Source organism: Panthera uncia, assembly GCF_023721935.1.
Source record: "Panthera uncia isolate 11264 chromosome B3 unlocalized genomic scaffold, Puncia_PCG_1.0 HiC_scaffold_1, whole genome shotgun sequence".
NCBI lineage: Eukaryota > Metazoa > Chordata > Mammalia > Carnivora > Felidae > Panthera > Panthera uncia.
This window is the reverse complement of record NW_026057582.1, coordinates 2,649,356-2,664,397: the sequence shown is the minus strand read 5'-3', so window position 1 is coordinate 2,664,397 and position 15,042 is coordinate 2,649,356. Positions and strand designations below refer to the sequence as shown.

The following is a 15,042-nucleotide window of genomic DNA, read 5'->3' as shown; positions in this document are numbered from 1 at the left end:
CGCCGCCGCCTCGGCCACCGCCTCCGCCTCGGCCGCCGCCGCCGCCGCCGCCTCCGCCTCGGCCGCCGCCTCGGCCGCCGCCGCCCCCAATAATGGGCAGAATAAAAGTTTGGCGGCGGCGGCGCCCAATGGTAACAGCAGCAGCAACTCCTGGGAGGAAGGCAGCTCGGGCTCGTCCAGCGACGAGGAGCACGGTAGGTGGCAGCCGCCCCGCGCCGCCCCCGCGCCCGCCCGCCCGCCCGCGCTGACCGCGGTGCTCTGCTTCCCCGCAGGTGGCGGCGGCATGCGGGTCGGACCCCAGTACCAGGCGGTGGTGCCCGACTTCGACCCCGGTGAGTAGCGCCCCCGGGCCCCGCGACCCGAGGGGGCGGGGGCCCCCGGACAACTTTCTTTTTGTGTGTGTTCGCCCTGCTGTCCGCGGGGAGAACAGCAGGGCGAGGACGGGGAGGGGAGCACACACCCGAGCGTGGTCCGCGAGCGCGCCCCGCGCCCCGGGGAGGCTCAAGTCGCCCCCCGGTCGGGTCGCTGCCGCCTGGCCCGCTGCGCCCCCGAGGAGCGGGGCGGCGTCGGCCCGGGGGGTCCCGGGGTCCCGGCCGGCCGCGCCTCGGCCGGGGGTAGGGGTGGCGGCGCCGGAGAGTTAGCGTGCTGCGAGCGCCCCGGACTCGGGACGCCCTCCGACCCCTCTCTGCCCTGCCAAATGTCGCAGCACTTGCCTTTTTCTCTTCCTGCTGGCCCCCGGGCTTCTGCGTGCCCCTGCCTCCCCTCCCAGCCTGGGGCGAGGGGGGAGTAGAGAAACGACCCCCCCTCCCCCCAATTCAGTTAAGAAGTGTGAGCTTCCCAGAGGGCGCCTGCCCGGGGAAGAGAGGCTTGCTCGTGGCAGTTCGATTTTAGGACCTATTTGTAAACGTCCGTGTGTTTCCTTTTTTGTTTTGTTTTGTTTTTCTTGAAGGAAGGGGTTGTGAAAAGAATAGAACCCTGGGAAGCTTTAGCCTAACGAATTATTTCCACCTCCAAGAGATCCCTCCACCCTAGAATGGAACATTTACTTTCCTTGCTGCTGTTCTGCGTGGAAGCAAATTTAAAGTGGTACCAGAAAAAATCTAATCAGACAAAGGAATTCGTCAGATTTTAGTGCGTGAGATTCTAGCCCGGCTCTCCATGAGACTGTTCTTTAAAGATTGTTGGCATGGAAGATGTTCGAAAGGACATGGGTTTTATGCAATAAAATTCGAAAGAATCTTGCACAAGTGGAGCTAACAGGCTTTCTGGTTGGAGGGCTTTAGAGCAGAAGGGTATCTAGGTTATACCACTAGTTTATTTGAGAAAATAAATGCATAACTGCCTTTCCTTGGAAACAAGACTGCAGAAAATTGCAAGGATCTAGTCCTTGAGAAAGGAGATCGCTCTTGAGCTGTTATTAAGGTACTAAACTCTGGGCGTTCTTTGAAGTGAAAATACACAGGGATCCCTGAGTGAGCTTTTGGGCACTCTGGGAATAAATGACCTTGCCCATATTTGCTTTCTAAATTTTAGTCTGTTGATTTAAATCGCTTACATTTATGTAGTCTTAACACCCAGGTTTGTGTTCCTTTTTAATTCGTGTTAGTCTTTTTGATCGGTTCCCCTTCCCCCACATCTTCCTTTTTTGGTAGTGACTTCTCATTGACAAGAGTGACAGATAGAACTGGGAGACCAGGCTTTTTCTCTTGTGTGCATGCCTTCTCCATTCCTAGGTTGGCCACCAGGGGAAGCATGCTGTTTTTTGGTTACAGTTGACCCTATCTTCATTTTGTAGGTCAAGTCCATCTTTGTTTTAATACACAGAACATAAAGCATAGGTTGTCACCAAGTTTCTCACATAGATTAAAAAAAAAAAATCAACTTGCCACGGATCTTTTAGTAAGTTGGTCGATTTTTAGTACGTTTTGGTTATGTTGGTTTTGAGAGCTTTACTTAAGTATGTTGGATGTGACTAAGGAAATGGCAACAACAGGAATTAGATTTCTGATCTTCTTCTAAGTTTCGATGTCAGTAGTGAGCCTGGCTTTGGGTTTGTTCTTTTCTTTGAAATGGCAGATACAGTAGGATCCTTTCTTGAGCTGCCCTTGTATTTTTCATGGAATAGGTACCAGCATGCATTTGCTAGAGACCTGCCACTCTAAAAGTGAAACATTGTAAATGTTCTGCATAGTCTGACTGCCAATGGGTTGGGTTGTGGCATTAACATTTACAGATTGCCTATTTTGTGTTGTTTTAAGCTGGAAAGGAATCTGACTGGTATGAAATAGTTTTAAGCCCTCTTTTGCCAGTCTGAGCAGCAGGACAGATTCATAGATGTGGCTGAAAATTGTGGGACCTTATTGTTTCTTAGTGAGTTTTTTCAACGTGTTCTTATATGGAACTTAAAATCTAAGGGGAGAGGAGACTTCCATTTTGGAGTAGAAGTGGTACACCATATTTGTCTCCTAGCCACCTCCCCCCCCCCCCCAAAATGTTTTTAGGTCTTTAGACTGAACAGTTCTTTCCATGAGTGTAAACTAGGAGTAATATGGAATTGAGATTGGGATTGTTAGTGCTTGTCCTTTCTCCCTGCCTGAGTTTGGAATGCATTTTTTTTTAAACCAGAATTTTGAACAAGTGAGTGTGAAACTCTTCAGAGAGCCCTTTTTTCTTTCCTTTCTTTTTTTTTTTTAACTGTCTCTGATGAGTTGGAGTCCACTGTGAGTGGAAGAAGTTGATTTTAATTTTTTTTTTAAGTCAGGTTTTATTTACCCATATTATCCCAAATTGAGCCTATTTAGCTTTAAAAGCAAATGGTCGAAGCTGGGAACATCTGATACTCCCTGCATAGTCCAAAGAAGATCCATTTCTGTCATCCTTTACAAAATAGTGACTGAAACGGATGGGGCTCTGTAGCCCTAAAATCCTCATTAGGTTTTCATAATCAAATTAAGACCCAGACTAGATTAGTGGCCTGTGGCATAGCTTGGCAATTTAAAATACCATCTATGTTTACAATGATAGGAGCAATTTTATCAATTAGTTTTGAAAACAGAGACCAGAATGTAGTTCTACATCTTTAACTTAGGCTTTGTTCCCACGTATGGCGTCCAGATTGTCTTTCCATACCCCATGCCGTTGTGTATGTTGTCATTGGTGTCTTAGAATTTGGTAATCGTAGAATAGAGTAAGAAGGAGGAATGCTTATTCTGTCCTACTTCTGGTAAGTTATTTCCTATATGTACTTGCAAAGCGTAATTTAATTTCAAATGAGTAGTGTTTTTCTATATAAAGATGTGAATGTTTTCCATGATCTTACTGGTATGCATGCAAGGCAGGAATCTGTAGCCTATATATTTCTACCACTGTTTGGCATTCTAGCTAGAGAAACACAGTGACAGGATTTTAAGGTTGACTCAAGTTCTTTGTTTTCTGAAGCATGTGTTTTTATGTCAACTTTCATCCTGTGTTGGTTTTCAGTATCACAGTTCACTGATACTAAAATTATGACTCTTAAAGAAGAAGTTGTTATTGGTAAATATTTTTGAGATAATAGTCCTTTAAAAAAGCAACCTGTATTTGTACATTGAATCCAGTTTCATCAGATTTGAAATTTTGGGTTGTCATTGGCTCAGCTTGTCACTTCAGAGTTGATTTCTCTTAGTAAAATGCGTTAATGCTTTAATGTGGAATAATTTTGCTGAACAGGGGGTCTTGGCCTGTTTTTTGTTTCTTTTTACTGCTGGTTCTGTGTTTGTCCTTGACCACATTATTTTCTATGCTTTAGTTTCATTGTAAAAATCAACTCTATAGATATTCTTAAATTCACAAGTTATGGTGATTGTATTGTGATTTAGACATACTTTGAGGCAGTGTTCACTCAAATGAGAGGTTAGGGTAATGATAAATGGTGTGAGATCAACTTTGTTAAGTAGTGTGGTGGGGAGACGCCTAAATCTAGTTGTCAGGAGATTGAATGCCCTATCTCTGTGACTAAGCAGGTGGTAAAAAGTGGAGCTGGTCATTTTATCTTCAGGAACCTCGGTTTCCTCCGTCATGAATCAGGGGTTCTTTGCATCCCTAATGGTCTAGGATTGTATCAGTTATAGTCCTCTTTGTAATTTCATGTTTCTTTCAGAAGCAGTGTAGGGTAGACAGCTTGGGCGGTGAGAATTGTCAGACCTGGGTTTGGGTCCTGGCAGTGTCTCTTGCCAGCTCCGTATTGACCCTGGGCAAGTTCCTTCACTTTTTTTCTTTTTTTTAAGTTTATTTATTTTGAGAGAGAGAGAGAGGGAGAGAGAGAGAGAGTGAGTGTGCGTGGGTGCATGCGAGCTCGGAGGGGCAGAGAGAGACGGAAAGAGAGAGAATCCCAAACAGACTCCTCTCTGTGAGTGTGGAGCCCGACTTGGGACTCGAACTCAGGAATCATGAGATCGTGACCTGAGCTGAAAGCAGGAGTTGATGGCTCCACTGACTGAGCCACCCAGGCGCCCCAGGTTACTTGAGTTTGCCTTCATCTGTAAAACAGAGAATAGAACTTTCTTCGTCAAGAGAAGGAATTACCTTACACATGTGAAATGCCTAGCACCGTGCCTGACGCACAGTGAAATGCTAAGTAAACATCTCCTGGTGTCCTTATTTTAATTGTCATCCATGTGACTGGGGTTGCCAACCAGTGGTCCTTGCATTACCTGCTTTACTTGGAGGGAAGACCGGGTTATGATGAAAACATTGACTTGAATGCAAGTTGTGCGCTGAGATACTTGAAGATGATTGTTTTTGAGTCACATGTATTTGCTACGATTTAGGGATATAAAGATAGAGAAGGAGTCCAAAGCATTTGTAGAGCAGAAAAGAATACTGAGGACCAGAGAGTATAGGTAATTCAGGTCAGGTTTCTAGATTGTACTAAAGATACCTTGAATCCGTCCCCAGGCCAGGAGAGGTACACATTAACTAGGTTCTGAGCCAGGGAGTTTTTACTCTAAACTTCCAGGTCCTTGTCTCTGAGAGTTAGTGTTTTCAAGGTGGCGTTCTTTTACCACGGTACTCCCTTCCTGGGGTGATGACTGTCATTCAGAGGTTAGCTGGTTGAAGCTCACCACAACATAGTTGTTTTAAAATCAGTGTTAATTTGTACTGAAGAAATCTCGGCTTACTTTTAGAAAGCCATTTTCCTTGGTATTATAAGGTTTTGCAGGGCAGTTGAGTTGAAAAAGTCTGAAGTCTTTGGAGATGAAATATCAAAGTTGTATCCAAGTTACTGTATTTTTCCCCAGGTTGTCGTCTGTTGTTTTCTTCTTTACATCATAGGTTGTTGTAATGAATTTATGGTTTAGCTCTCATTTCTGAGCTTTTCTTCAGAGGTTCCATGAATGTTGTAAAAAGAAATAGGCTTGTTTGTCACCTACTCTGATGGAAAACAATGATCCTTGTTCAGGTGTATGTTTTAAGTTTGTATTTCTATTTAAAACAGAACTTTAAATCACTTTCTGGGAGAGGAATCTCTGTACCAGCGTAGTAAAAGTCTGAGTAAGGAACGGCTTGGGGATGGAACACTGATTTCGTCATTTGGACTGAGTTAATTTTCCCTGCAGCTTCAAAGAGCAGTTGTGGAAAGTAGGGTTATAGTTGCAGTGTAACAGTTTCTTCTGTTTTGTGTTTTGAACGTTTCATTAATACATCTTGGGGCGTGCGGGTGGCTCAGTCAGTTAAGTGTCCAACTTTGGCTCATGGGCTCAGGTCACGATCTCGCGGTTTGTGAGTTCGAGCCCCGCGTTGGGCTCTGTGCTGACAGCTGGGAGCCTGGAGCCTGCTTCGGATTCTGTGTCTCCATTCTCTCTGTTCCTCCCCCACTCGCTCTCTGTCTGTCTCTCTCTCTTAAAAATAAACAAACATTAAAAAAATTAAAAAAAATACATCTTATCTAATGTGTTGAGTTTCATAAGAGTTTCCTTTGTTGAATTTTAAAAATGGAATATTTTGAAGTTGATTTAAAAAGCATTCTCCTAAAATGTTTGAGAGAAATCCATATTTTAGAATGACATTAGGATGTCATTTAAATGAGATGTTAACAGTGAGCCCTAAAACTCCTGTTTTCATATTAGGCAAATTCTTTAAAGATGTGGGTTTTAGTAAAAATTTCATACTAGACATAATTTTTGAAGTTTTTGGATTTTCCCTCCCTCAAAGTAATGAGAGTAAAAATTAAAATGTCCATCTAACCCAGCCTTCCTTTGTCCTAGATAAGGAAAATAGGGGCTGGAGAGATAAAGTGACTTATATTTGTCTTTCAGTACCTAACCATTGAAAGTACTACAAGGTAGACTGGAGACCATATGAGGTCAGAACTTCAGCCTTGTGTTATTTTAGATGTTTTAAAGCCTTGTTACTGGGTATGGCAATTGGGAACAGTGATATGTGTTTATAATTTTAGAACCAGAAGTAACAGTTAAGCTTTTAACAAATTGAAGTGACTGGATAGTTATTATGCATAATTTGAATATCTTTGATTATTACCATAGGATAGGACAGAATTATAACGATAGAGTTATTTTTAAAAAAAAATAAACATTGAGATAGAACAGGAAATAATACACGTCCCCACCACTGTGATTAATACTTTATATATTAGGCTGTATTTGCGTCAGGTGCAGCTAAAGGCTAATTCTTCCCCTCCCTCCACTAATTCGAAGTTGATTTACGTTTTTCCTGTGATAGTTCATTTGCTTCCTCTGAGAAGCAGATGCTAAGCTAGGATTAGATTTGCAAGAGATTCGTAGGGGTAAATGCCTGTGAAGGATAAAGAGGAGAGGAAGGTTAGGTGGCAAAAGCCCCTCAGACTGGATGTAGGTGCGACAGCCCTGAAGGAAAACAGAAAGCACAGTGATGGATGGTTGGATCCCGGCGCCCGAGGCTGGGATCCAGCTTGGAGAAAGCCTCAGCCGCAGCAGATTGCTTGTTGGAGGAGCCCATTGGGCAGGGGTGGCCCTGCTCTGGAGTGTCGGCTGGGTTCGGGCATTGGCCTGGCGCTGGTGTGTATGCTGCAGTGGGTCCCAGAGGTGCCAGGCCGATGGGACTGCCAGCTAATGAAACATCTCTCAGCACTTCTCTCTCGAAGGGAAATCGGAGCGGCCGGCTCTCGAGGCCTTCAGAATTCCCGTGCATGTTTTTGTACGTTAATACATACTTAGGGATGATAAGCAATATGTTTTGTTACTGTCAGAGTCTTTTTGTAAGTGGAATTATTTTGTGTATTCATTTGCTTTGATGCTTTCCAAACAAGTACATGTCCACTAACGAGGCACCTAAGTTCCTTTTCACCCAATCTTCACTATCAGGTTAGATTTATTAACTTTTTGCAGTGCTATCCTTTTGTGGTTTATGTTGGCATTTTTTAAAACGTCTTTTTATATGTTCTTTGGCTACTTGAGTTCCTCCCATGGATGTGTCTTTTGCTGTTTTCTGTAGAGTGTTGGTCTTTTTCTTATTGATTTGTGTGAGCTCTTTATATTTGGTACTAATCCTTTGTTAGGGTTGCGGGTTGATTGAGTTTCTTTGATTAGGAAGGAATAAAAATAATGTTCCCGATTGGATATATTTCTGCCGAGAGCCTGGCCTTGGTATATAGTCCCTGGAATTATTATCACCAGGACCCTTGACTTAGAAGATGAATGTCACTGAGACTTGACGCACCTTCATTTGTTTTGTTTCAGTGTTAGATCATTTTGGTGTGCTAACTTATCAACTGCTTGACCCAAATTACAGTGCCAGGTGATTTGAAAGCTTCTGATTTAATTTCTGTCCAACATGTGGTTATGTTAGCATGTTAGAGGTTAAAGTTATGGCTTTAGTTCCTATAACAGAAGTTGAGTTTCTTACCAATGGGTATGGTGCTACATTTATCTGTCCAATGGATTTGCCACTAATTAAAAGGGAATGGGTGAGTGTGTGGATGGGGAGGTAAAACTTGTCATCACTAACAGAAAACCTCCAAAGGAATGATCTGTCAGTGCCAGGTGAAGACAGTGCTCATTCTGTGTCAGTCTGGTTTGAACACTTAGTATTTATTGTTTTAATGTTTATTATTTTTTAATGTTTATTTATTTTTGAGAGACAGAGCGTGAGCAGGGAAGGGGCAGAGAGGGAGACACAGAATCTGAAGCAGGCTCTAGGCTCTGAGCTGTCAGCACAGAGCCCAACATGGGGCTTGAACCCACGAACCGTGAAATCATGACCTGAGCCGAAGTCAGATGCTCAACCAACTGAGCCACTCAGTTGCCCTGAACGCTTAGTATTTATTAAATAATTTTAAATATGACAGTCACAACGATCATATAAGGTAACGTTATTATTCCCATTTTCCAGATGAGGAAATAGAGGCTTTTTGTTCTGGTTCAACCTAATAAGTTGCCCAAGGTAGTGCATTCATTCTAAGATGCCCTTAGTTGTAAGATGCACCATTACTTACTTATTTATTTTTCTTTTTTGTCTTGGTGTTTCGTTTGTTTATTTATTTATTTACATCCGAGTTAGTTAGCATATTGTGCAATAATGATTTCAGGAGTAGATTCCAGTGATTCATCCCCTATTATAACACCCAGTGCTCATCCCTACAGGTGTCTTCCTCAATGCCCCTTACCCATTTAGCCCATCCCCCTTCCACAACCCCTCCAGTAACCCTCTGTTCTCTGTCTTTAAGAGTCTCTTATGTTTTGTCCCCCTCCTTGTTTTTATATTATTTTTGCTTCCCTTCCCTTGTGTTCATCTGTTTTGCATCTCAAAGGCTTCATATGAGTGAAGGCATATGGTATTTGTCTTTCTCTAATTTCGCTCAGCATAATACCTTCCAGTTCCATCCACGTAGTTGCAGATGGCAAGATTTCCTTCTTTATGATTGCCGAGTAATACTCCCTTGTATCTATATCCCACATCTTCTTTATCCATTCATGCATCGATGGACATTTGGGCTCTTTCCAGACTTTGGCTACTGTCGATAGGGCTGCTCTAAACATGGGGGTGCGTGTGCCCCTTCGAAACAGCACAGCTGTATGCCTTGGATAAATACCTAGTAGTGCAACTGCTGGGCTGTAGGGTAGTTCTGTTTTTAATGCAACATCATTTTATATATCACTAAGAAAGGAAAAACTCCAAGATACCATTAATTGTTAAGTTGGAGTCAGATTTCAACCTGCTGTATTTCAGGGAGAGTCAGCCAGAAATCCTTTTTAAGAGAAACACTTAGGGGCATCTGAGTGGCTCAATTGGTTAAATGTCTTACTCTTGACCTCAGCTCAGGTCATGATCTCAGGGTGCTCAGTTCAGGCCCTACATTGGGTTCCGCATTGGGCTCCATGCTTAAAATACTTAAAAAGAAACATTTAAAGATAGAAGTAGTGCTTTATTGGGTCAGTTGGTTGGTTGTTTCCATGTGCTCCCAGGTGTTCTGGAGTTTTCTGTTTATGGTTGCCAGAATCTGCTTCGTGCCCAATTATATTCCTCTTCTTCCTGGCAGTGAAAACACAGATTGGTTTGGTTGATTGGCGCAGATTGGAGTGAGTTGCTTTACTACTGCATGTATGTTGAAATAGTCTTCAGAGCTTAAAATACAATTACAGGGGTTTTTGGAGGGGAGTGATTTCTTAAGATTATATGATTTAAGGTTATAATGGATAATGTTAGTTTAGCCACCCTTCAGTTTAACAGATATGAGAGTAATATTTAAATATCAACTATCCCGTCTCCACCCCCAGTCCCACCCAATATATTTTTTTACAGGTTCACATTGAACTTGAGCTGTGGAATAAATTTAAGAACCATGTCTTGAATAAGGTGTGAAATGATAAATTAAAATATCTGAGAGAGTATTTTTAAAAAACCCTTGATTTCACCCGTACCAACTACCTGGTTAGTATTGTTCAGCAACTAATCCCTTCCTTGTATATTATTACCGTCCTCCTTCCCCTGTGCAAAAACAAACAAACAAACAAAAAACCCTAAACCAAACTAACCCTGTCCCACCTCCATCCAAGGTATATATTCCTTGGTGTTACTAGTTTTGTTCTATTTTTCAGAGACCAGAGTATAAAGAAAATTGCAAGCCTTTTCCTGATTGACTCAAATGTGAGTTGTGCCGTGTTTGATTTTATCATAGTGTAATTTAATTAAGGACTAGTTTTTGTCTGCCTAGAACCTCAAGGCTTCCTTTGTACTTAAACTGAGGGCACTTAGGTGAGTCTTTGCTCCTAAAGTTGAACTGTGCTATTCTTCAGTTTCATCTAGTGGCCAGGAAAGACTGCTTGACGGCCTGTGTCTGAAAAGGTAAATTAAAATTTGGGGGTTACCTAAACATTAACGTTGACCTGAACTAAGGGTATTTCTGTGCTGTTTTACGCACACACACATGCACCCCTCTCACGGAAGGTTACGTGCCTTTACCTCTGCTGGCGTGGGGCTCGTTCTGCTCTCAGAATTAGCGCGGACGCAGAAGGTAGGGATAGCAGAGTAGAGGGAGTAGTTAGTGTGGTCTTAATACCGTAGAGTTTTCTGGGAGCTTCTGCTTTCATAGAGGGCAGCGACATAGTTCTTTGAGCCACCAGTTCAGGTTTAAATACTTTAAGGCTCGGGGTCCTTGGGTGGCTCAGTCCTTTGAGTGTCCGACTCTTGATTTTAGATCGGGTCGTCATCTCAGGATTCGTTGGATTGAGCTCTGTGTCAGGCTCTGCACAGGGTGTGGAGCCTTCTTGGAATTCTTTCTCTCTCTCTCTCTCTGCCCCTCTCCTGCTCATGTTCTCTCTCTCAAAATAAATAAATAAACTTAAAAAAAATTTTTTTAAGGCTCATCTTCTGCTAACTTGTCACAGCTGGATGTGGTTCTGAGTTTAGTACGAACATGTTCTTGATGTGGCTGGTGTTCCTTGAATAGGCATTTTGTAATGCACATTTAATAACTAAGCAGCAGGCTCAGTCATTTAAGAAATGGAAACCCAAGGAAAAATGAATTTTTAGATTACATGTAGAAGCTGATTTTCCCTATTTTTTGTGCTCTCGTTATAATGAATTTATGTAAATTAGAGGTGCACATCTTGCTTAAATACATTAATTTTTTTTGTTTGTTTTAAGTTTTATTTGTTTAAGTAATCTCCACACCCAACATGGGGCTTGAACTCATGACCCTGAGATCAAGAGTCATATCCTCTTCCAACTGAGCCAGCCAGGCACCTCCCAATTTTTTTATCAAGGTGAGATTCACATAACATATACAGTTAACCATTTTATCTTATTATTTTTTAACATTTATTTTTGAGGGAGAGGGAGTGCCAGCAGAAGAGGGGTAGAGAGAGAGAGAGACAGAATCTGAAGCAGGCTCCACGCTGTCAGCACAGAGCCTGATGCAGAGCTAAATTCAAGAACTGAGATCATCACCTGAGCCAAAGTTGGACACTTAACTAACTGAGCCACCCAGGCACCCCTAAAATTAACTGTTTTAAAGCGAACAATTTATTGGCATTTAGTACATTCACATTGTTGTGCAACCACCACCCCGTCTAGTTCCAAAACACCCCTAAAAGGAAATGTCATCCCCGTTAGGGAGTTACTTCTCATTCCCCACTGTCCCCAGTCCCTCATACATTGCTGGCAGGATACAGAGGGTCACCTAATCCTTCCTGTGGTGGAGAGTGGGGGGATTAAAGGAACCAGGAAGTTTTAGGCGAAATGCTCCTTTGAGCCAAGCTTTAAAAAATAGTTTTTTTAGGGGCGCCTGGGTGGCTCAGTCAGTTAAGCATCTGACTCTTGATCTCTGCTCAGGTTATGATCTCACAGTTCATGAGTTTGAGCTCCACACTGTTAGTGTGGAGCTTGCTTGAGATTCTCTCTCTCCCTCTTTCTCTGTCCTTCTTCTCGTGTGCGCTCTCTCTCACTCAGAATAAAAAAAAAAAAAAAAAAGGTTTTTTCAGGAGTGCCTGGCTGGCTTAGTTGGTAGAGCATGTGCTTGATCTTGGGGTCATGAGTTTGAGTCCCACATTGGGCATAGAGCCTACTTAAAAAAAGAAAGGTTTTCAGTGTTTATAATTTTATGGTGTTTATTAATTTAAAAATTAATAATATATGTAAGCTATAAATATTAAATTATTTTGAAAATTCTAATCTTAAAAATTTCAGTATAGATTTTCTTTTTGTCTTGAGCTGCCCAATAACGGAGCCACTACTATATGAAAATATTTAAATTTAAATTTGTTAAAATTAGATAAGGGGCTCCTGGATGGCTCAGTTGATAGATCATGTGACTCTTGATTTTGGGGTCATGAATTCAAGCCCCACGTTAGGCACAGAGATTAGTTAAAAAGAACAAAACAACCTAAATAAAATAAAAAATTCTGTTCTGTCACACTAGCCACAATTCAAGTGCTCTGTAGCACTGTGTACTTGCTGGCTGCCATATTGGATAGTGCAGAACAGAACATTTCTGTTACTCCAGGAAATTCTATGGGACGGCATTGATCTAGAGATTCTGATGAAATGAAAGTTTTGTTTTTAATTTTTATAATTGGTTCAGAAATTTTGCCTCTTTAATCAAGGTGCAGAGTGAGATGGGATGGCTGTGTACTCAGTTCTTTTAGCTGGATATCTGTTGTTGTTTTAAAGTTTATTTATTTATTTTGAGAGAGAGGGAGAGAGGATCTCAAGCAGGCTCTGCACCATCAGTGCGAACTCGAATCCATGAACTGGCAAGATCATGTTGGGAACCAAAACGAAGAGTCGGTTGGTTAAGCGACCAAGCCACCCAGGTGGCCCTGGGTAGTTGTTTAATGTTACTGTTAAGGCGTTCATGATGAGGGTCCTTGAGAACACAAGTGGAAATGGAAAGCTTAGGAGAGCTTTATTTTTTGAGGTGATTATTTGGTACCTAATTAAACCAGAAAGATGATTAAGGTGTATGGCTATATTGAAGATAAATATAGGACTTAAAAAACCAACAGTATTGAGGGCTAAACCTTGTCTTGAAAGATTAGGTTCCTAAAAACAGCCATATTGAGGCATAATTGACATAAAATTAACTACGTATTTAAAGTGTACAGCCCCGTGTATGATAGGCTGATTGAAGTCCCCCTGCTTACTGATGCTGTTTGTCTTTTTTTGTTTCATTTTGGATAGTTTCTATTGCTCTGTCTTTATTTTTTTAATGCTTATTTATTTGAGAGAGAAAGAGCGTGCACTCAAGCAGGGGAGGAGCAGAGAGAGAGGGAGAGAGAATCCCAAGCAGGCTCCTTGCTGTCAGCACGGAGTCTGTCTCTGGGCTCGAACTAATGAACCACGAGATCACGACCTGAGCCGAAATCTAGAGTCAGACACTCAACCAGCTGAGCTACTCAGGCGTCCCTAGTGCTGTGTCTTTAAGTTCTCTATTCATTTACAGTGTATGATCTGCCCTTAATCCCATCCAGAATTTTTTCATCTCAGACATTATAGGTTTCATACCTTAGAAGTTTGATTTGGGTCTTTAAAAAATATATATATAGTTCATGTTTCTGCTTAACATAGTCTTTCCTCTAATATCTTAGACACATTGAAATACAGTTGTAATTGTTCTAATGCTTTTGTCTCTGAATTCTATCATCTGCGTCATTTCTGGGTTGGTTTTGATTGATTTTCTCCTCATTATGGGTTGCCTTTTCCTGCTTCTTTGCTTGTCTGGTAGTTTTTAATTTGGATGCCAGACATTATGAATTTTACTTTGATGGATGCTGGATATTTTTGTATTCCTATAAATATTCTTGAGCATTTTTTCTGGGACATGGTTAAGTTCCTTAGAAACAGTTTGTTCATTTCAGATCTTCAAGCTTTGGTAGGCAGCATCGGAGCAGCATTTCATCCAGGGCTAATTATTTGCCCCCACGGAGTCAAAACTCTTGCGCGCGCTCCACTGACGGTCCGTGAATTCCGAGGTTTTCTACTCTGGCTGTTGGGAGCCCGCGCTGTTCTTGGCCCCGTGTGAGCTTCGTGGATTGTTCCCTTTTATCGTTTTGGGTGGTTCTTTATCCCCAGGCTTCAAGAATTTTCTTCCGGTGTGTAGTAACGTGCTGTCAGTGCCGTGCCCACTACCCGCGGGGCCCTCTGCAGACCTCGGGCAGGCGCAGCAGTTGTGCACAGCCTTCTCGCTTCTCTGACATTCTTCCCCCGCACCCCCCCCCCCCCCACCCCCCCCCCCCGAACTCAGGCCTGCCTTGGCTTCCCTGACCCCAGCCTGTCCCCTCAACTCAGAGAGACTGCCTGACTTGTCCTGAGTTCCCTCTCCCTAGGCTGTCAGCTGGAAACTCTTTGGTTGTAGGACTTACTGCTTTGTCCTCTCAGGGTTCACCGTACTATGTTGCTTGGTGTCCAGTGCCTTGAAAACTTGCTTCATGTAGTGGTCCGGTTTTCAGTTGTTCGAGACAACAGGGTAAATCTGGTTCATGTCACTCTACTTTTGACAAAAGGCTAGATTTTTTTAAAAGGTGTAAGCAGAGCAGCACCTGGCTTGCTCAGTTGGTGGAGCACATACGTGACTCTTGACCTCAATCATGAGTTTGAGTCCCACGTTCGACCTAGAGCTTACTAAAAAAGATATATATAAAAATGGTAACCAGATGAATTGGTTATATTCCCCCTCCCCTTTTTTTAAAGTCTATTTATTTAATCTCTACACCCAGTGAGGGGCTCGAACTCATGACCCCGGAGATCAGGAGTCACACGTTCTTCCAACCCAGTGAGCCAGTGCCCCGGTTATATCCCCTTTTTGTTAGAAAACATTAATACTTGTTTTATATGTTTTGCCCCTAACCTATTTGGTTTCTTCTTGATGTTGTTACGGCTTTTAAACTTTTAAATTTGGGATTTATGTTCATGGAAACATCAAGTAATGGTAATGAATAATAAATGTAATAATAAAGGATAATGATGCTTTTAGAAACCATGATACCAAACTTTGTGTTTTTATAAAGCCACTATTCATTTCACTATTTGTGATAAAGTGCTTCATCTGGTCTGCCTGTTCATTGACAC

General features: G+C 42.3%; 1 protein-coding gene across 2 annotated transcripts in view; it reads left to right on the top strand.

Moving 5' to 3' along the window:
- The window catches only part of RCOR1 (REST corepressor 1), a 131,566-nt gene that overhangs the window by 587 nt on the left and 115,937 nt on the right, over positions 1-15,042 (top strand). The window contains exons 2-3 of one of the 2 annotated variants that reach the window (XM_049612101.1): positions 1-194; positions 273-332. In XM_049612101.1, coding sequence (XP_049468058.1) covers positions 1-194; positions 273-332 — 254 coding nt within the window. The remainder of the gene's footprint in view (positions 195-272; positions 333-15,042) is intronic. The other variant, XM_049612100.1, reaches the window with a different exon arrangement.